This window comes from Mycteria americana, chromosome 6, assembly GCF_035582795.1.
Source record: "Mycteria americana isolate JAX WOST 10 ecotype Jacksonville Zoo and Gardens chromosome 6, USCA_MyAme_1.0, whole genome shotgun sequence".
Taxonomy (NCBI): Eukaryota; Metazoa; Chordata; class Aves; order Ciconiiformes; family Ciconiidae; genus Mycteria; species Mycteria americana.
Genome location: NC_134370.1, coordinates 21,730,612 through 21,751,962, shown reverse-complemented (window position 1 = coordinate 21,751,962; position 21,351 = coordinate 21,730,612). Strand labels below are relative to the sequence as shown.

The 21,351-nt window shown below is 38.4% G+C and overlaps 1 protein-coding gene across 1 annotated transcript in view; it reads right to left on the bottom strand.

Moving 5' to 3' along the window:
- Positions 1–20,269, bottom strand: part of FRMPD2 (FERM and PDZ domain containing 2) — a 60,346-nt gene extending 40,077 nt beyond the window's left edge. Inside the window, exons 1-4 of the mRNA XM_075506594.1 lie at positions 20,230–20,269; positions 17,898–17,990; positions 3,939–4,067; positions 12–169 (exon numbers count right to left, since the gene is read on the bottom strand). Of these exons, the coding sequence (XP_075362709.1) occupies positions 12–169; positions 3,939–4,067; positions 17,898–17,990; positions 20,230–20,269 (420 nt within the window). The remainder of the gene's footprint in view (positions 1–11; positions 170–3,938; positions 4,068–17,897; positions 17,991–20,229) is intronic.
- Positions 20,270–21,351: the final 1,082 nt, after the last annotated feature.

The following is a 21,351-nucleotide window of genomic DNA, read 5'->3' as shown; positions in this document are numbered from 1 at the left end:
ATATACCTTACCTTTGTTAGTCCTATGCGCTGGTTTTTACTTTGTCTGTGGAGCAATTCTGGTGCACTGAAAGGGACAGCTTCCGTCTCAGATGCATTGTTTTGGAAGGACAAATTTCCTTCAGCGGACAGTAGTACTGACCATGGACAAATCACACAGATGGCAGGGTCTGAAAAATGTTGAAGACAATGGAGTTCTTAGTGTTGCGTTCACTCCGCTCAGAAAATCGTATTGCTGGTGTCTCACCTGCATAGCCAAACCCATCACTGAAGTTTCCTGGAGATGTACCCAGAAGTCAGTGGAATCATGTTCATTTGTGCCTGGCTGATTTTGTCAGCTGGAATTCAGTGATGGTTAAAGACTTGATTTCTCTCTCACATCATTTCACACATCTAAACAATATATTGATTTCAATGGATTTCTGAAGCCTAAGGAAAGGCAGAATTACATCCCATGTGCAGATTCTGGAGATCTTGACACTTTTAGTAGATCTTTTTATGCAAAGCACAAGAGAATATCAGAAAAGTAGAACACTCCTTCCGATAAAGCATGAATACTTTGAAGCTGGCATTTGCAAAAGACCTTAAGTTAGCTTCCATTAAGTTGCATGACCATGGCACAAATCTCTTCTCTGTGGTGATATTTTTTTGTTCCGTGTGCTGCTTATAGTCAGTCAGCTCTGCATTTTAGTAACCTCTCTTTCAGTGTATTGTGGCTAGCAAAGCCAAGTTACTTTGCCAGAAAGTCAGTGTCAGGAGTCAGTATCTTTTTATTTCCATTGTACAGATGAAGAAAGTGATGCAGAGCCTGGCTACGCCGTGACTACACCGTGTCAGTCGACAGAAGCTGAGGTAGCAGTAGAGACAAACTTCCCAAGTCCCAGTGCTATAACCTACTAAGCTTTTCTTTAAGTGGAAACATCATTTCCCACTAATCTGAACTTTGGATTTTTTTTTACCAGAATGCAAATATGAAAACTATCCAAACTAAAACTTAGACTAGATTCTACCAGTAATGTGGACAGCCATGATATTTTAACATTACTCACATTCAGTCTTTCTGTCTGCATGTCAGTTCTGTTGAAAGAGAGGGGATATTTCAAACAAAAGTGTTTTCAAATGATAAATGTAGGCGCCGAAACCTGACAAGGTCCTGAGGACACTAATAGGCCTTAATGGCCCTGACCAGCCTCTCTTGGGACCTACCCCATCTTCTGCTCATAGTCCCAGGCTCCAGTTAAGCTCAGCCTGGGGCCTTGAGTCCCTGCCTGAGGCATGGTGTAGGAGGGCCTGTCTCCGGCTCAGCCACAGCCATGCCTTGCCTGACTGTGGGCCTCATTGATCCTGACCCGCAGACTGACTTGCCTTGTCTCTATGGACTTGCCTGGTGATGGCTGGGCTGTCTGACCCTGGTTGCCCACACCAGACCTGATCCTGACTCAGCTTCCCAGCTTGACCTCGGGCCTGCCTTGTCACCACAAACTTGTGTGGTGGTCTGGATTCTCAGTTGTCAACCCCAGACCTGCCCTGCTCACCTTATTTGGGTACTGTGGGATAGGGCCCTGGCTGGCACAGCCCCTGCCCTGCCACCCTTGTAACCGTGCTTGGGTCTGGGCTCCCTGTCTCTTAGGGAACAGCTTGCCCGTGCTGTTCCCTGAAAAAATCTATTTGAATATGTCTCAGTAATGGACTGGATTCTTCTTGTAAAGGGCTGAGTACTCTTAAAAAATATCACTGCAGAGATCCACTGAGTTTGGTCCCAGTGGTCTGAAGCAGGAGTGGAAGCACGAGGATGTGCAGTCTTCTGCAAACACTCCGCACTTGCATACATGTGTTAAGTGAATTTGACCAAAGACATCCAAGTGATTTCATTAAAATATTCATTAAAAAATCATGATAAAAAGCATCTAAGATCAGTCTGTTTACTTTAGAAAGAGGAAAAGCTGCATTAACTATGGCAGTATTTAGATATAGGGTTCCTGGAAATACAGGTAATTTAAAAAAAAAAAAAAAAAAGGTTAGCAGTTGAACCACTCTCTTCAGTCTAGACCGTGAGAACAGAGACCATTCAGATCTCCATAGGAGAAGAGCTCAGAAACATGCCCTAAATGCTTTGGTATTTTAGCATTTAAAAATTATATATTAAAAAATGGCTACTTCTTCCTTATGCATGGTTACCTTTACATCAGGAAAATGGATGGTAAAAATGGGTAAAATGTTAAGCTGGGAACTCATATACACCTAGGAGGTTTGTATAGCCAGAGGACCCAGAGATTCAAGACTTATGGACCACTGGTATTTGCAACAGCTGTGGCATTTACTTCTTTAGAAAATTAAAGGCCTTAAAATCATCATCAGCTAGTCTTGTCTTTTGCTCCTTCCCCATTTTCTGTAATATTGTATGCAAATACAACTAGCACATACTGGGAAATTTGTTTTAGAAACAGATAGCCAGCTTGTACTTTGGCCTCGATGAAGATTACCTGGCCTTCTGTAATGCTGGTCAGCCAATGAGTCAGCATACCTGCCTACCCAGTCAGTGCCCAAGCACATTGGAAATACTGCTATAGCAAGTGGTGCTGACCATCACCAGGTCTAGCAGGATTTATTACATCAAGCACAGTGCAGCACAAACGCGGCAGCACTAGCCCTGAGAAGAGAAGATTCCAGAAGCAATATAGCTGTAATTAAGAGATGTGGAGCCAGAGATATGCCTTAGTCATAGCAGGGATGATGCTATGCAGAGGCAGTTCACCTTCACTGCCCTCCAAGAGACTGGAGCACTGGGGATTCACCTTCAGAATGAGTCCAACTTGCCATCACTTCTGGACTTGAGGTCTCTAAAGACAGATTTGAGCAGCCTTGCACTTGACCTATAGACCAGCTTGGTTCTACATCCCTACTTCCTCTTGTTTTACCCTTCATCTTCTGATCATAATACCCTTATCTGGTGCAGCATAGGGAACATAGGCTGATTATCTCAGTTCAATAGACATCCAACAAGTCTTGTCTCTTTTTTTTTTTTAAGCAAGATATCAGGAGAGCATAGTGTCAGCTTAGTGTCTGGCACTGAGTTGATAAGCTGTGATGGATCTGAGCTGAATCTATCCAGGTGGGTATCTCTGTGCTGCACTCCTTTGCACTTTCCTGGTGCCTGTCTTGTCTGGGCTGTTCTATCCTCTTGTTACACTAGATAATAGAGAACTGATGGTATAGTCAACTTGCTATAGTATTCCAGTCCATTAAAAACTAGTTGGTAATAAAAATTCACCCCTCCAGCTATAGCAGAAGTTACACATCACTTGTTTTCAGCATCTTCTATTTTGATTCTACATTCTCATGAGGTAAGAACACACCTCATCCATTCTCCCCTCAAAAGGAATATCCATTGTCATAAATGGTTCTCAAAATGTGACAGGTTGCTCAGCTGTGCTGCCTTGTACAGCTGGCCTTCTTGGCAAGCATTCATCATGGTGACTTGCCTAGCCATTATGATAAGTCACATTATTATGATCAAGGATAAAAGTCTCCTACCAGCTGAATGAGGAGCCATGTGGATTTGCCTGCCCTCCTCTGTCAGTACATGAAGGACGTGATCCTAGCTGGCACTGCACTTTCTGTGTGTGTATGTTATTCAGACTTTAGGAAGGACTCTTCTATCCTGTTCCATCATGTATAGTTGTACTGAGATGAACTAATATCTGATGTGTAATTTGGAAAAAAACCCAAAACTGTGTGACAATCTCTTAGGTAGGCAGAGCAGTCTGCATGTAATCCCAGCAGCACTGAAAGATTTCTCATTTTTAGCAGCAATATGCTATTATTGCCATTAGTGCTTTTTGTCTCAACACCCCCCCACCCCAAACCTCTAAAGAGCTAAAATAACTCAATAATGAATTTCCAACAGTAAGAACTATAAGAGGATACTTTTCACCTCACCTTTGTGAAGGTCCTCCAGAAGCTGCATTGTGGCCAGGTACAAGAGTGCCCATATTTCTTCTTCCTCCAAAGGGCTTCCTTTTGCCCACAGGACCTCGGCCAGTGTCACACAGGAACTGCTCATGCCTGCTGCAATAGAAACCAGGTTTTGGACACACTGAAGTACACTGAAGTGCTCAAAGCAAACCATACTGATTACAACTGTACCCTTTTCTCACAATAAGAAATATTTTAGGAATCACCCTGCTTCTTTGTTCACAAAAGGTAGGTATTGTTCGTCCCTATCTTAATCTGAGTAAGAGTAAATAAAGGGGACTGAACTAAGTGACTTCCTGTAATCTTTTTCAGCCCTTTTACTAATCATTTGAAACCAATCACAAGATTCTGTGGGGCAAATAGTTTTTACTCAGGAGATCCTTCATGAATATGTGCTGTTCAGACTTTGTGAGTGGTTATCTGAATGGCAGGGCATTGATTTTGCTGCTTAATTGGATGCTCTTGTCTATAAAAACATGACAGAGTTAATCTAAGAGAAGAAGAATGGCAAAGCAGAAGAGATGCACTGTAACCTGAAAGGTTTATAAACACAGTCCAACCGAGCAATTGAGTTTCATTCATTGCTCAGCAGATTGATCAGTAAAAACTTGTAGACTCTTACTGGATTCATTGATGAGAAATGTTCTTGGTCAGATACCTGAGACCTCCGAACTCCGAACATCCATACAAATATACATATAAGCTTGCTTTATTTCACTAAACCAAATTAAAAGATGATTCCCTCTGTGAGCTGCTGCATAGCAATGTAGTGGCTCCCAGCACACTGTCCTGGGAGCCTGGGAGCCTGCTCCCAGCACACACCTGTCCACACTATCCGACAGGTACATAAGACCTGGCGTACTGCAGAAGAATGTTGGTCCACACACTCTTCCTGTTTTGTCTCAGCTGCAATGCAGCATCAGATCATTTAGAGAAAGGCATCCTGTAGTAAATTATATTTTAATGTCTTACCTGTTGGAAAAGTATTGTCCTAGTCCCAGCCAACTAGAAACTGACTTGTGACTTGAAGAATCAATGCTTCTTTTCCTCTGAATGTTTTCTCATACTAAATATTGTCAAAGAAGGTTTTGTTCTTCATAAATGGGTCTGATTTTTCCATTTCACCAGTTTTACATTTCTGTAATTTACTAATCTAGGCAGAACTGCTCTAGGTCTACACATCTGTAAGGAAAACTGAATTCAAGCTTAAAATTTGCTAAAAATTTTTGAACTTATTTACACTTTTGCTGTTACTATCCTGTAGCACTGAGCTCTATAGGTTCATTGTATGCTGTGTAAATAGGAGCATAATGAGAAAAGTTGGAAGTGATCCATCTACTGCTTTGAGGTTTTGACATTGTCTGTAGACCACCAAGTGAGGATACCGAGCCTAGGATGCTATTGTCATATACAGGATTATAAATGCCACTGTAAAATGACTTCACTTACCGCCTGAAAACAGACCTTCCCCCTAACCATTTCTTCACCCTCTGTACACAGCCCACTTGCTGCTACCATTTGCTCTCTGCCTGCAATAGAATTTACTGTGTCTACAGCTGATTTCTTTGCCAGCTTCCCATTTATTATGCAGTCTTCGAGGGGTCACTGCAAGAGCATTATCATGTTCTGCAGGACCAACTTGTTGCTGATTAATAGACTACTCAAACTTTGATTCATGGCGTCTTGTCCTGGCTCACTAGCTTCCAAACAAGGAATCCCAGTGTTGGAAGAATGATCCCTTGCTGCAATCACTACGGGATTATGGACCAACCTAGTGACATTTTAAACAGAACCAGAGTCCTAATTTTAGTCTCTGTAGCTTCAAAGGATAGTAAAGCTTCTTAAGAACCTAACCTTAATTAGAAGAGACAGACAAATCTTCTTAATCTAAGCCATCACCATTTCTCTTAATAATAAATTACTGTGATAGCATTTCACTTAACCCTGTGGTACTGGGACTAAGCAATCAATTCACATCCCCAGAGCTAGAATCTGTGTGGCTTCTCCATAAGGGTAATCCACCAGACTGTACTTAGTGCTGTTTTATTTGAGACCGTGCTGGAGGAAGGAGCACTGCATCCTCTATTTTAGATAGAAGTGCTTACACCAAGTGATTTCAGTGCTGATATTTCTAACTAGCTTAAGTTACTCAATAAACAATTATCCAGAGTGCAGGCGTTACAGCTTTATAGAGCCAAAGTGAAATCAGCAGTTACACCAGAGCTGCTTAACTTCTGTAGTGAATGTTTTTTCTAAGAGTAAAAGTAATGTCTCAGATCAATACTAAGTATGAATTAAATGAATTCTGCTAGCAATGATGTGCAAACTTCTTCCAAAAATTATTAGATTGTATGGCCACGGAAATCATAATCTCTTTAAAGTGTAATAAATTATTGCTTTAATGCAATGTAGAGTTAAGTGATGTGTTATTTTACAAGCAAATTGGCAACTGATTTTTAAACACACTTAGAATGCCCTGTAATTTGGGGCTGTATTTTTTACTTTTGGTTTTCAAGACCAGCATGATGTGATATTTGACAAAAAATATAATTGTGTGAGTGCTTGGGGAAAAAAATACATTTCATTTCCTTTTAGAGCCAGGCTACGCTATGTATATGATACGAGAGTAAAAGTGATATAAAGATATTGTTATCATTGTAGCACTGCACATTGTAGCACTGAGAGACCATTCATGCTCTCTCAATTTAACAAAAGCTGTGATCCAGAACCAAACAATTCTGACCTTCAAACAAACTACAACTGATAAGGCAAAGCAGACAAATTAGAAGGCAAGGAGGAAAAAGTTAACAATAACCTTGCAAAAAGGGACTTGGTTGTTCACAGTAACACTACACATCAGGAAATGATGCTAGATCTAGTTGAGCCTGCAGGGAAAAATTAGAGCAGCAGAATGTAATCACCCACTTTGGAGTTTGGCCAGGATATAGAGGTTACAGTTTTTGTGCCTGGAAAAAGTAGCAAAGGGCTTTCAGTGCCAATTCATGCTCTGAGGTCAAAGACAAATCTTCTGCTTACTTCTATGGAAGAAGGTAGTGCCATCCAAATAGGCAAATTAGCCTAAAATATCCTCCCCGTTCTAATCTTCGCAACACATTCATTCATTACGTGGACTGTCTGAAGTCAATAGATTTTCCCCTGGAAGAATTTAATCTACTCTTCTTGCACAGATATGAAGGGTACACTGAGGTCAGGCTAACCCGTCATTTTGCCACAAACATCCACCTGTTTATCACATTTCTTTCTAAATTATTTTATTCTATTTTGGTACATTTTGTTTTATCATACGTGCAAGCTTTCATCCAAACAGTCATTGAAATCTAGGGTCAATGAAAGAAATTGAATTGATTATAAAAGATAATGAACTACAGCTTTGCATCTGAATTTAACACTTAATAAGTATCACACATTAGTAATTTCATATGCCAGGTTCACTTTACGGGCAATTTGGCTTTATTAGATTTGGCAATCTTATTTAGTAAAATGTAAGGGAACAACTTGGCTTTTGTCAACCTTCATCTTTACTTTTGCTGCTTTGTTGACTGTATAAAGGCAACAAAAGAGCTAAAAACTATTACTTTTGAAGGGAAACTGACCTTCCCTTATCAAACACAGTCATGTGAATTAAACATCCTCAAGAGGAATGGAGCATCTGGATTCCTAACTAAATGACAGCCCTTTCACGCAAGCCTATCTGAGGGAAATTACTGGGGAGTTGGTTCAGCTGTAGAATCAGTTTCTATAGCATGAAAGTTTTAATCCATTACCTGGATGATGGTGAAAAAACAGATGAAAAAGGGAGATCATAGGACACAGCAGCGAATAAGATGGTGAGGAAGGAGAAATCACATTTAGGTTTTGAAAATATGGGGTCAAGTTTGTTTCTGGTCTACTTCTAAAGGCATGGAGCAAGAACAGATTTGCCCCATTTGAGCATCCTGAAGAACAACTGGAATTGGAACTTTGGCAAAAAGTTTGTGTATAAACACAAAACCAACAACAACAAAGGATTAACATTGGGTAGGAACCAAGCATTCTGTGAACTGGAAAGGCTTCTGTCAAACCAGAAATGCCTTTCAATTTTTACTGCCTGGAAGCTGTTCTTGCAGAGGTCTTGTCTTTCTTCTGACTGAACATCCAGTTCTGCTTCATTACTCTATCTGTATATTGCAAAATACCTAGCTGGAAACTTAACCAGCTTTTAAATTGTTGAAGGGTGTAAACAGATGTAGATTTTGTAAACAGTTGTGTCTGAGAAAGGTGTATTGCCTATTTATGGTTTGGACATAAATGCCCATCACAGCCCCTCTACTAGAGGTGATTAATTGATTTTGACATGAGTGAGCCAGAGAGAGGCCATAAGCAGGTCCTCTGACAGATCTGAGAGGTTGCTAACCTCAGCCATTAACCTTGCTAAGAGACTATGAGTGTAGACTTGTACTGACAGGCAAGTGAGAGGGGGCTTGGAGCGTAACCTCTTCCATTTGCACCACTTTATCCAGAAAAAGTTGTCTATTTTATACCATACATGTAAGCTGGTGTAAACCCACTGCACATGAAGACACGTGAAGTTGGCCGATACTGATTTTACTTAATTTAACCACTACGCTGTGTGCAAGTATCTGAATCTCCATCAGTCACTTTCAGGGGCAACTTTAGAGACCAGGAATTGTTTCTTCTATTGCTGCATTGAAGGACACACCAATAAAACTACACACAAGTCTATAAAAAGATGGTCTTTAGCCAACTTTCTCTAGATACACTATTTTTCTTAGCCTTCTATCCCTTTCAGCTGTTGTACTCCAATTTCTTAGCTATGTCCAGCAGTCCCCTTTAGGCCTCAGGTGCTGCCTGATAGTCTAAAAACACCTCCTGTAAATAAATGACCAAAACCAAGAGGACCCAATCCTACTTCAGTATAGCCAAAGGCAAAACTTCTTGTATCAGTGGCAGCAAGATGGAGTGGGAAAAATACTTTTTGGAAGAAGGGACTTAGCCAGAGGATGTCAGGTGCTATTCTGCAAGATGTCAAGCAATCTGCTTTCAAATCTAAGCTGATCAAATGCCAGGAAAGATGGGAACTTGAAGTGACATTTTCCTCGGGTGTTGGAGGGCTAATAGACTGATTTTAAGGGCTGAAAAGGGGTCCATAGTAGACAGAATAGCAAGACAGACTTCCTAATTCTTAGAGATCTTTTAGAATGAAAAGCAGCTAGAAAAATGCATTTTTAGTCAGCATCCTTTTACTTGACATGAGGTGCTGGACAATGGGTTAATTAACATATCAAGTAATGTAACTTCTGAACACACCCAGGTGAGGACTTCGACCTAGATAAAATCAGTCTGTCTATCCTATCTCTTGATTTTCCTCTGTGGTTCCACCCCTCAAAGATTAATAACTTACAGTAACACGTTGCTTTGAAGTGCATTATGTTTAAGAGTAGCCCAGTGATGAATTTGTATGTTTACATCTTTATGACACAAGAGTTCAGAAACTTCATCAAAAGGGCCTGAAAATTTATTGAAGACTAGAAGTAAATTAAAAGACAAATAATATCTGACTAAGGGCAAGACAAATGCTTTTTTAATTCCAAATACCCCAAGAAAAGTTCTTGCAGCCTATCTCAGGACCTGCTGTGCAATAAATCAAACTTAGAATAAAAAATTAGGGGGATTAAAAATAGGGCCAATATTAACATTTGGATTGAGCTATAGTTTTGAAATCATCAGTGATAATTCCAAAGTAAATTTACAGAATTTATGAACAGTCTGTCCCAAGCCTAGCAGTACATTGATGTGACATGACGAAGGCAGAACACTTTCTGTAGTCACAGGAGGAGAAGGAACGGATGCAGCTAGCATCAGTCTCACTGCCTGTGACTTCCCTGAGTCAAGGTGGCAGGGACAGCATTTGGCACGAACCTGAACCAGGGCCAGATTCACCTCTCTACATTCTGTAGGAGGTATCTCCAGGAAGATACTTAATTGATCTCCTTTATGCACTTAAATATGATATAAATGTGAATGTAGAGACATTTTTGAAATTGAAAATTATCCTAGTATGCATACAGATTAAATATTTGATGTACAGAATCATTTCTGAATTGAAATGGGAAGATAGGGCTTGCTTTTTATAGAGGCACAAGATTATTGCATAGTACATATGTATTAAACTAATTCTGGGTCTCTACAGACAGTTTGGGATCAGTGAAATAGTTCTGCCTCACACCACTTAAATATTCTTAAATGAACAATTTTCACATGAGGATCACAATCTTTTGTTGCTCAAGGCTGCATGTTGTTTGCTTGTTTGAAAAAGTAATCCAAACCCCGTAATTAGGAATACTGTATGGAGATTTTGAGAGGTGTTCGTCTCCAAGATAACTAGGACTAAGTAGTTAGGAGATACTGAAGAAGCACTGAAAGCTGGGCCCAAACTGTCTGTCAGTGAGAGCCCCAAACCTGTTTTGTTTTGCATCTGATTCATAACAATCCACAAAACTATAACGTGCAATTGGCTACAGAGGAAAGAAGATGATCATTTCAGTCTGTAATTGTGAGCTTTGGGTAAGGTCTGACTGCATCTATTGTGTTGATGACAGTTCTGGTTTAATACTTCAGGTTATATTTTGGTTTTGAAGAATAGTACTCTTCCATAAGACAAATTAAGCTTACCAAAAATATAGTATAGAAATTATTTACTACGAAATGACAACTAAATATATTGTTTTTATAGGCACTATTCATCTGTAACATTTAAAATTGAAAACCCAAGTAAATTCTCAAACAGTAAATTCTCAAAATATATTAAAATGTAGTTAAAATTGAATTAAGGTAATGTTGTTGCTATCACCAAACTAATGACTGTTACTGATAATCTTATGGGAAATACAGAAAAAACTATATTGAAAATAAATGTAATATGATATCTTAATCATAACTGTATGAATAGTTTAAAGAAAAAAAAAAGGAAATAATCTGGGGAGAATAGATGCCCTCACTGTGTACTTTAGACTTTAAATGTCTAAATTAAACTCTGAGCTTCTTGTGTATATAATTCATCTTAGGGCCAATACAGTAACCCTTTAATGTGTTTAAAGTCAGTTCTTGATATTTAAAGTCAGTTCTTGATACATGCTATCATTCATGACAACATGTTTTTTACCTGGAAATATAAGCATAATAACTGGATAAAAAGCTGGATAATTACTAATTACTTTGCTTAAGTATACCCTACTATATTTCAATGCTGCTTGTCCATAAAATACCAATAAATTTTAGCTACATGAAAAGTTGGAAGAGACTGAAAAGAGCACATTTTTGAAAGATCTAATTTAAAATTAATTTAAATCATAATCTGATTTATTCATATATATTCCATATACAAATTTTATACTCTGACTCATTGTACACTTGTTATTATAATTTTGGAGAGAATACACTGTATTCCTCATACCAGAGAGATGAATCTCATTAAGTATGATATTCAACTCTCTGAAATATGGGGTGGAAATGTATGGGTTTATAATTTGAATAAACACTTAAAATGATGTCAAAAAAATCTGTTCAAATAAAGTAGACAGGCGGAGCCAAATATGTAAACACTGACAAGTCAATAAGGGAGTTGCCTTGTTGCTAAAGCATGACTTTTCCTTAGAAAGATTATGCCACAGAAATTATAGCTGTAATGATACAGCCTTCATTATATGATATTTTGTCACCTTCTAATGTAAATTTCTTTATTTTATTTCCTTTCTAGAAACATGCACTTTAATCAATAGGAGAATTAACCAGACTATTGCAAAGTATTCAGCACTCAAGGGGGATAAAATTTCATTGCTGAAGAGAGCCAAATTTCATTGCTAGGAAATCATAAACTTCTCATGGGTTGGGCCAGTCTTTAAAAAGTCTAATCTTTGAAGGAGAAAGTTGAAATCTGATTCCTGAACAGTGTGGTTATGTGCCTCTCTGTAGTGAATTTCATGAGCTGAGTGGTAAGGGTGTTAAAAGATGTGGCTTTATTACGAGATCCGTGGGCATTGTTACTCAAAGACACAAAATGGTATTGATGCCAGAAGAAAATGTAGAAGAACTCAGCCTCCTACAGAATCAGACTTACAGGTCCAAATTCTGATTTCCTCTTTACTTCAAAGGGAACCTACCTGTGAATTTCAGAGGAGACTATTACACTGTCTGCAGTCAGTTTGCAAATAGATATTCTTTCAGTAGAAATGTATAAAAACATCTCACTGGATAACTGCATTCAAAAGAAAGTGGTGCTATGTTTGTTCTTGCTAAGCTTATATGCCCTATCGCCTCCACGCTGGCTGACGTCAAACCCCAAGGACCTCATAGAATATCTATCTGTGATAGAGAGCTACTGCCACTCTTTTATTTTTTTCATGCATCTTTCATTAAAAGCTCATTCTACAAGAGAGCATAATGGACTGGCGGCCTAGAACTGAATCTAATACATCTAATACATAATCTACGTTCTAGTGCTTCAAAGATGGAAGCTTCAAAGACATGCTGTCTGCTGCTGCAGTGCCAGAAATAGTAGGACAGTAGAACTCAAGCACCGTAGTAGTATTTCTCTTTTATGTTTATTGGCTTATGTCCTTTTTTAGTCATTATGTAAGTCTCTGCAATGAGGCAGCCTCATTCCAGACATAGGAACTGGGAATGAAGAGTCAAATGATGTGCTGATGCTGAGGTTAAAAGGTAGCACCACAACACATGTAAAAGAACCTGAGCAGGCTTTACTCTAGCTTGTTCAGGTGCCAAAGAAGAATGAAGTCCTAAATTAAAGATGAGCTAAGATTTTAGCCTATACTGTCCAGGCTTCCCAAAGTCTCTCCATTGCTTCTCAAGCAGCTAACCCTACTGTAGTCAATGCTGCTGTGGTTTGCCTATTGTTAATGTGTTGAACAGGTACCCTAAAGCTAGTTTTTGAGTCCTGAAAGTGTCACAGTTATGCCTTTGTTTGCAGTAGAGAGATATTCAAAGCTTCTGATCTTGATGCTGACTGGCTCTATCACCTAAGAAAGTCTCAGTGCCTTGTTTCACCACATCACTGAGGATGGTGCAGTTTGCTATCATTAGTGATCCACTTTAGATGTAAATAGATAAAAAATTACCATTATTTGTATTCCTCTGGAATTTCCATCTAGAAATTTCTAAATCAGAAATGTTTACAAAGCATATGCAAAAACTTCCATAAAATAAGGCTGCTTTTATTTTACAAACTGCAAACTGTAATGCAGGGACTTGTCTAAAAACACATTAGAGAGCAGTAGAGAAGAAATTAGGAAACCAGTTTCTTAATTGAGAGTCTTTAGTCCCAGGTTATAATCACTAGAGACATGTCTTTCTGGTGTTTGGAGTTCAGTGCTGATTCCTAAATAATAGTACTCAGTATAAATCCATGAATAAATAACATAAACATGTTTTCCAGAATCATGTGAACTGTGTTATACAAATGAAGACTTATCCCTGCCATAAGAGCAGTAACAATTTAATGCCTTCTATTCCTTTGACTTCAATAGAAAATAAAAATAGGCTGAGGTACTCTGAATTTTTATCAACGAAATTGTCACAGGTGAACGTTTCTAACTCCAGAAGAAGGCAGGAGGGACTGAGCACTGACATTCCGGACCACAATCTGACCAACTCTATATTATCATTTTTCATACAAGCAAGCAGCCTTCTAATGAGAATTAGCTAATGACTTGAGAGAAATGAAATGAGCTTTAATGTAAAAAAATCACAGACTAAATATTAGATACTGCTGCAGAAAGCCAAGATGAATGCTTTAATACTTATTTAATTGATAATGAGATTAAGAGAAATACCTAAGAACCTACCTGTACAAGTTGGACAGATGCTGCATCCAGAATAGTCTGAAATCTTCTATATTTTTGCCCAATACTGATTGTTTAGATCATCATGGTTGTAAATGTCACATTAAACATATTCAGGACTTGCCTGGACTTCTGTTCTTGTTTTTTCTCTCTTTCTCTTTCTTTCTTTCCTTCTGTCTTCTCTCTTTCTTTCTCTTTCTTCCTTTCTCTCTTTCTACAGCTTTGTTTATATCTCGTAACTAAGCACTGTGCGGTCTGGCAAATGGCTAAGCAAGTAAACAGTAAGGTTCCTTCTCTTGCTTGCAAGCCAAGCCTAGCAGTTCCTGGTTTGAAGTTGAGGGCGTCATGTCTGCTGAGGCTGTTTACATGCCTTCCTTTTCTTTTTTTTTTCTTTTTTTTTTCTTTTTTTTTAGTAGTTCACCCGCCAGGTAATAAGAGTCAGCTTTTAGGAAGTGGCTCAATATAAATCTCTGGGTCCGTCGACATATAAGAACTCAATTGGATTACCTGACGCACACGGGAGCATTAGATCTAAAGCCCTGTAGACTGATGTCACTTTCAGCCCCCCGCCAATCCAGAGACACCAAAGCAGTACACCAAAGCAGAGACTGATGGTCTAAGGGGGTGTCTTTTATGAGCAGCAAAATCCTTCAGACTCAATAAACAATGCAGATAAGATTTTCATGGGTCTATCTGGCAGAAAAAACAAGTGAAAGAAGGGAATTTTATTGGTTTTTTAATATTGCTCAATCTGAAAAATTCTGGTTTATTACTGCAGGGTGCAGCTGTGCTCGGAGCAGGGCAAAGGGAGCTTATGGGATGCTGCAGGGTAACTGTGAGCTGGGCATAAGAAAGTGAAGAAAAAAGAAAACCTTAGCAAACCAAAAGAAAGCTCTATTGGACTTATTCAATAAGCTCTTCACATTAATTATTCCTCCATTCTTCCTAGCCATGTTTCTCTTGACATTCTATTTTATTCCTTCAGTCTCCAAAACAGCTTTCTTCTGCTTTGAGCTAAATAGAAGTCCCTCTGCCTCCAAAAAGTCTGAATTCATTCATTTACTTCCAAGTGTTTAAAAAAACCCCAACAAACCAGAAGAAATTATCAAAATGTACGTTATGTATTGCAATAGCAAATATCCACTTTTATGATCATGTTAGTATTCAGATAGAGCAGACAGCATTTTATTTTTGAAGAAGACCCTCAAAAATTGGATGACACAACAGAAAATACAGTAGGGTACAAAAGGCCAAAAGCTATAACAAGAAAATATTCATATCAGGCAACCATCTCTTTTGCTGTCCATGTCTATGGTAGACACAAGTCAAGATCATTTTACCATCAGAAGCTGAAATCATCATTACCCTAGATCCTCATACTGTTTGATTTACCAGCTGACAGTCAGCCATGTTCTTCTTTATGTCTTGTCCTTCCTTGGACTGTAAGACTCTCTCCGCTCCTGATTCTTGTCCTTCATAAAGTGCTCTTCTGGGGAGTAGTTGGAGGATCCTTCACTTTCTCCCTCCAGCTTTGTATAAGCATTCCACAAAGCAGCATTTGTTTACTCTTTCTCCCTATAATTTGTTTCTGAGCAATGTGATTTGCAAATGCAATTTCAGCTACAATCTTTATGCCAATGCCTCACACATGTCTCCACTGTAGATTTCTCTCTTCATGTCCAAATGAAAACCTTGGATTGTCTCCCTTTGCCTAACTTCATGCAACTAGTCATTTAAGTTCAACATGGCCAAAAAACCACCCTCTTATTTCCATATTTCTCACTCCTTTTTCCTTTCTTAGTCACTGTAAATCATGCCGCTGTTATCCCTAGCCCATACCCTGGGTTTCACATTCAGTTTGGTCTTCTTCCTAGGTCAACCCTTCCAGTATATCTGGATCTTGACATGTGCTTTTGAATAAAATTTACAAGCTATGGTCTTCTTTATCTATCTTGAAACAAAATTTATTCAGGCTTTCATCATCTCAATTGCTGCAAATCCCTTTCTTCTGACACTGACAAATGCAATATTGCCTTATCCAAAACGTCACTGAAAACATCAATTTTTCTGAATTCTCACACTGGGCACATCGCCCATCTTTTTGTATCCCTTCTCTGGTCCCTTTTCTTCATAGCAGCAAAATAAATCTTTTTTTTCTAAATTTGGTCTTAGTCCAGAAGTCATAAATCTGATCTGAAGGGCAGTCTGCCAGGAATGCAGGCAGGAATAAAACTAGGCAGAAAAGTCTCACATCTGAGATGTCTCAAACAGAACATTTTGGAATCAGCAAACCAACATTTACTGATAAATCTTACCAACTGTGCAATAAGGACTATTTGTTGACCCTTTTCCTGTGATCACTGGGACTGATACTGCTTTTCATTTTTTGGATTCACGGATCCAAATACCAGCAGATCAGCAAAAGGCTGTTGATGATAAAAAGAAACTGAGCATTGATGCACCTTGGGATGTATTCAGCCTGATTGTTCAATACAGTCATACTAGCAGGAGAAAAGCAACACAGAAGTTTGTTGCTGTTCCTTCCCCAGGTAATGAGTGGGGAGGAGACAGAAGTTATTTATAGTGGTGCATTTGTAGCTACCAGATTTGATTTAAGTAGATGTGTGTATAATGCTGTTTGTGGAGTTAATAGGGCGTGTGGCTTGTTGAATCATTTCGCTAGAAATAATGTGTTGTGTGAATATGTTCCCATTAAATCAGGTATAAATGTTGATTTGATTAACTAATGAAAGTTCCTAAACACTTTATGCTCCATTGCTTTAAGAAAAGACTCAATCATTCTTTTCATGAAAACATGGGCCCAATGCAAACCTGTGGTAGTTCTGTTGGTGTAAGCAACGGTTCCAGATTTGTGAAATCAAATTCTCACCCATGGTTCCTTCTCTATTCTAAATAGTCATTGAAAACAGCCATTTTAGAAAATTATTCACGTCATATTGGTCTGAACCAAAGTAGTGTTTCAGACTCAAAACTCAAAACAGACAGTATGAGAGCTTCAGTTGCATTCATTCTATTCACCTATTGAATCCTTACTGTGTACAGATGACATGTACGTAATTGTGGCAAAGTTTATGTAACTAGATCACTATGAAAGAAGGTTAACAAGATGAAAGGCTATTTATCCCAGTGAAGGAACTGCTGGATGGAGGCTTAGGATCTCCCTTATGTTCCATCCAGCTTTCTGAGAACTGGCAAGGATTAGAATCCAATTATTCTCTGACATTAATGCCTTTTCATCCCACAGAAGCTGAAGTGTGGGAAGCTCTTAAAGTTTACATAAAGGTGAGGATTATTATTTACTTCTCAGCTGATGGTGGTACAAGCAGGCTGTCAAAACTACAACCACAGGTCAGGCGTGGGGTTTCTGTTAAACAGAGAAGACTCACAGTGCTTCTGCTAAGTTGTAACTGTTTTTAGTTCAGAGTCCCATGGAGTGGATCATAAACTGCTTGAGCTGTCAGAGCTAAATGGAGATCACTTGAGCTTTCAGAAAAATCAGGGAATCTCCCTTTTTGTTTTAAGTCTGCACAAGTCATATAACAGGACCTAACCACTTTTTCTGATAGTGAACTTCCATGCATCATCCCTATGCCCAGTATATATACAAATTAAAGTTTTATTTCCATAATGGCTTCTAAGCAGATTGGAGTTGGTCCAGTCATCTATATTTAGCTTAGCAAAGTAATACAGGGATGTGAGTCTATGCTCTTGTTCTGGTCTTTGCTGTCAGGGGTATTTCACAGCAGTATCTTCATGGGAATCAGGTCTGATTTGTGTAACCCTGATCTCAGTTTTGAAGAAAAAGAGAAGAGGCCGACATGTAGGCAAGATGCAAAGAAAGGATCTGTGTAAGGAAATTAATTTCAAATTAATAGCTGAACAAACATATCTGAACAGCCTGTTTCCCTTTAAGAAATAATTCCTAAGTTAATTAAAAAACCCCACTAAACTGTGAGTGGAGGTGTTTTGGGGCTTGTTTTTAAGTTTGTGTTTGAAGGGGACAGGAAGGCAGCATAACTCTTACCTGCCACTGGTGACAGTAACCGGTTTTCCTTAAGAACAATAGTTGGCAAAGGCTGGATCAAACCCCTGGGAGTTTCTAAATCTTTAGAAAGTTCTATGAATGGATGAGACCCAATTAAAATATCACTTTTAATACAATCTGTTTAATTTGCTTTTGCTTCTGCCACTCTTTTGAGATGTGATGTGAGGCAATAAAACATGATTGGACAAGTAGCTCATATCTGCGATACCTGATTGCAGCTCTGCTGATCCCGTAAGTAATTCAATGAGAGGCAGTATTCCTGTGATACATCCTCCAATGCATCTTTCTAGGATAAAAGAAGAGAGGACGTGAAACAAGTAATTCATGATATAAAGTACAAACTGGCACTGTTTAATACCAAATGTTCTCAGACTGTAATGGAGTTACTCTCTAGATAAGAACTGTAAGTTCAGGCCATTAATCTGAGGAAAGAAGAGTGAAACTTCTTTAAAGGTTTCTGGAATATGGTGATGGAATTCCATGTGTACAATCCATGTATAGTTTCATTGAAAATAGCCATTTTACCCAGCAATTACATGGATGCTGGTTATAAGGAAAAAAAAATCTCTTTTCTCTCTTGGAAAAGAGATTTTATATTTGGTTTGCTCTTGGCCACCGCAATGAAACTTGCATACATTCAGATATACTTGTGTATATCAGATTAACACTTAGAGAGTGAAAAAAAATTTTCTTTACAATAGCTGAAGTGATCAAAATGTACCTTCATCCCAAAATCCTAAAATGAGTGTACATAAGTGGTCACAGGGTAGTAATCCACAATACAGAGATGTGTGCAGGCACCAAACTAGCACACGGAGGTACAGTTTCACCCAAGGGGAATCATTTGCTATTGCAGTTATCCTCCTTCTTCTCCTAGTGTAGTTTGCTTAGTGCTAAGTCATGGTATTGTGCAATATAGGCATAACACACACTATTAATTATCTTCAAAATGCTTTTGTCAGTTCATAATAAAATACCAAGTCAAAAGAGATAAAGCTAAGTTGTCTATATTCCTCTACCTGCCGTTTAGCTCACAGTCGCCACATTTAGTTGTTTTTCAAAACTACACTCAGAGTTATTAGGTTTTGTATTGGGATCATTATATGGAATGCTAGATTCATCTAACATTTAGACAGGATGTCAGATAATTGGTGTTGACCAATTTCATTTGAAATGCAGTCATTTTCTAGCTCTTTTCAGAGATAATGTGTGACACATTATCTAACATGGCAGAGGTGTTAGCGTTTAGGAGTTGAAATTAAAAAACTCTGACAAGACTTGGTGCCCTCCCGATAAGTCTTTTTTTTTAACCAGAAAGATGCACTGAGCAAGTTTAGGGCTGAAGAACATTGAATGCTGGTTGGAGAGAACGTAACTGAAAAGTTTGCATTCAGTATCCCCTGAGTTCAGTGCCAGAGTCATCAGTGGTGTTCAGTGTAAGGTCACTAAATTTAGGTCAACTTTGAATGGTCCCATGTAGCAGAAACGATGAACAGAGGATGGTACAGGGGCTTTTCCAACTATGATCACCTTATAATCACAAGAGAGAAACAGCTGGTATAAAAGTCCCTATGGCCTTGTTCTGAATCCTGGAAATGCCTTTTGCTCTGGAATTATTCTTAGAAAGCCAAATACAAAGTCTTCCTTGATAAAGGTGCAGGAAGGGAGATCAGGCATGCCAGTATGTAATTTAGAAAGACCCGAGTGGGATACAGATATAAATTAGAAGTATGTATGGCAGATTGCTGAACTAAACACCACAGCTGAAAAGCTGCACACATTTACAACCAACCTCTCCACAGTAAAGAAACCACAACAACTTGGTTGTGACTTAGGTAGAATATATTGCCACAATCCAGCCCAGTGAACCCACTGGCTAATGTTGTCCTCAGATAATGCCAAACCCAAAGAACTTCTCCTAAATTTGCCCATGCAAAATTTCAATTGAGTAGTAGTATAAATAAAGAACACCCTATGCTGTGTTAATATCAGTGTATAGAAATACGAGGCATGTGATACCATAAACACTGTTTTCTAATAGTTAAACTACACTTCTCTCCACAAACAATTTCCAGTTGGCTGATTATGTCCAACAATTGTACATACTTTGCTGCCTATTTACTTGGTATACCTATTAATATAAATTGGCTGTACATGGAATTATGGCAGCTCAGAAAGAACTTTGCAGGATCAGCAAAGAAAGGGTTAAAAGTATTAATGACATTTGAGACAACACAGTTTCTGGACTAGGAATACAGAAACCTCATTTTTACTGAGCTTTAGTATCCCTTAGCCATGAATGTGGCCCTACCTTCATCTTCACATTTATAACCTGTTGCATGGTGCCCCATGGTGGTTGCTTGCCTTCTGTTACGTTTGCTCAATCAGCAAGTGCTGAATTCATTTTGGTTCCTACTAAAAAAAAAATATTTCCTCCGTTCATGATTATTTGCTAATAGTCAGAATTCAAGTGTAAAACATTTGGCAACTACTGACTGTTTCTAGTTCCATTCAAAGAGGGAATACAGGTCCCTCCAGCTAGTTACTTGATTTCATACTGCTTTTCAAGACATAATCGAACAAAACATCTAGCTGTTACAATGTTTCTTTTATTAGGTTCTTTTTTATCTATTTCATTATTAAAATGAAGCATTTTAACATCAGCTGTATTTATCAACAATTAGAATGTATAATTCTTGGTTCATTTTTCTTTGTACGCTTTTTTAGGCTGTAAAATGTCAACTAATTTGGGTTTTGGTTGTAATTAGTTTCTAGCAAATTTCCATTTCACTTTCTCACGTGAAATGCAGCTTCTGTGCCACAACCAATGGTAAAAAAAAAGTTTAAGAAAAGATAATATTACCAAACTGCTTTGTTTATTTCAAGTAAACATTTCTATTACTTCTGGAATTTTCTAAAATATTTCAAAGTCTGGGTTTTCTTTCCACATATATCTCCCTTGGCAAACAATATTTATCAACCTGTTTTCATAAGAGGACACGGAGGTTGATCCTGGCTGTGAGTTATCAAGCCTTAGCGAGGAAAAACTGAGCCCCCTGAGTACCCACAATTCCTGTTGATCTCTTCTTGATGAAATAATTAGTGAGGTGAGGACAGGGTTTGTTAATTTGGTTAATTTCCAGAAGGCGGCTTTCACTGCTGCAAGGTACCTAGGTGCCTATGTGATGATGATATATAAATGTCTAAAATAAATAAGTGCTAGAATTACAGTGGCTGCATGTTTGCACAGGTGGCTCAGCCTGAGAAGTGCCATGAAATTCAATTTTTGGCAATGTAATCTATTGAAGACTGCTTAAGAAAAGAAAGGTTAGATTGTGCATTCTTGCAAAGAAACATTTTTAAATACATAACTAAATTTTTTAAAAAATCAGTACACTCCATTCTTTGTTTGTCTAAATGTTCATATCTTGTA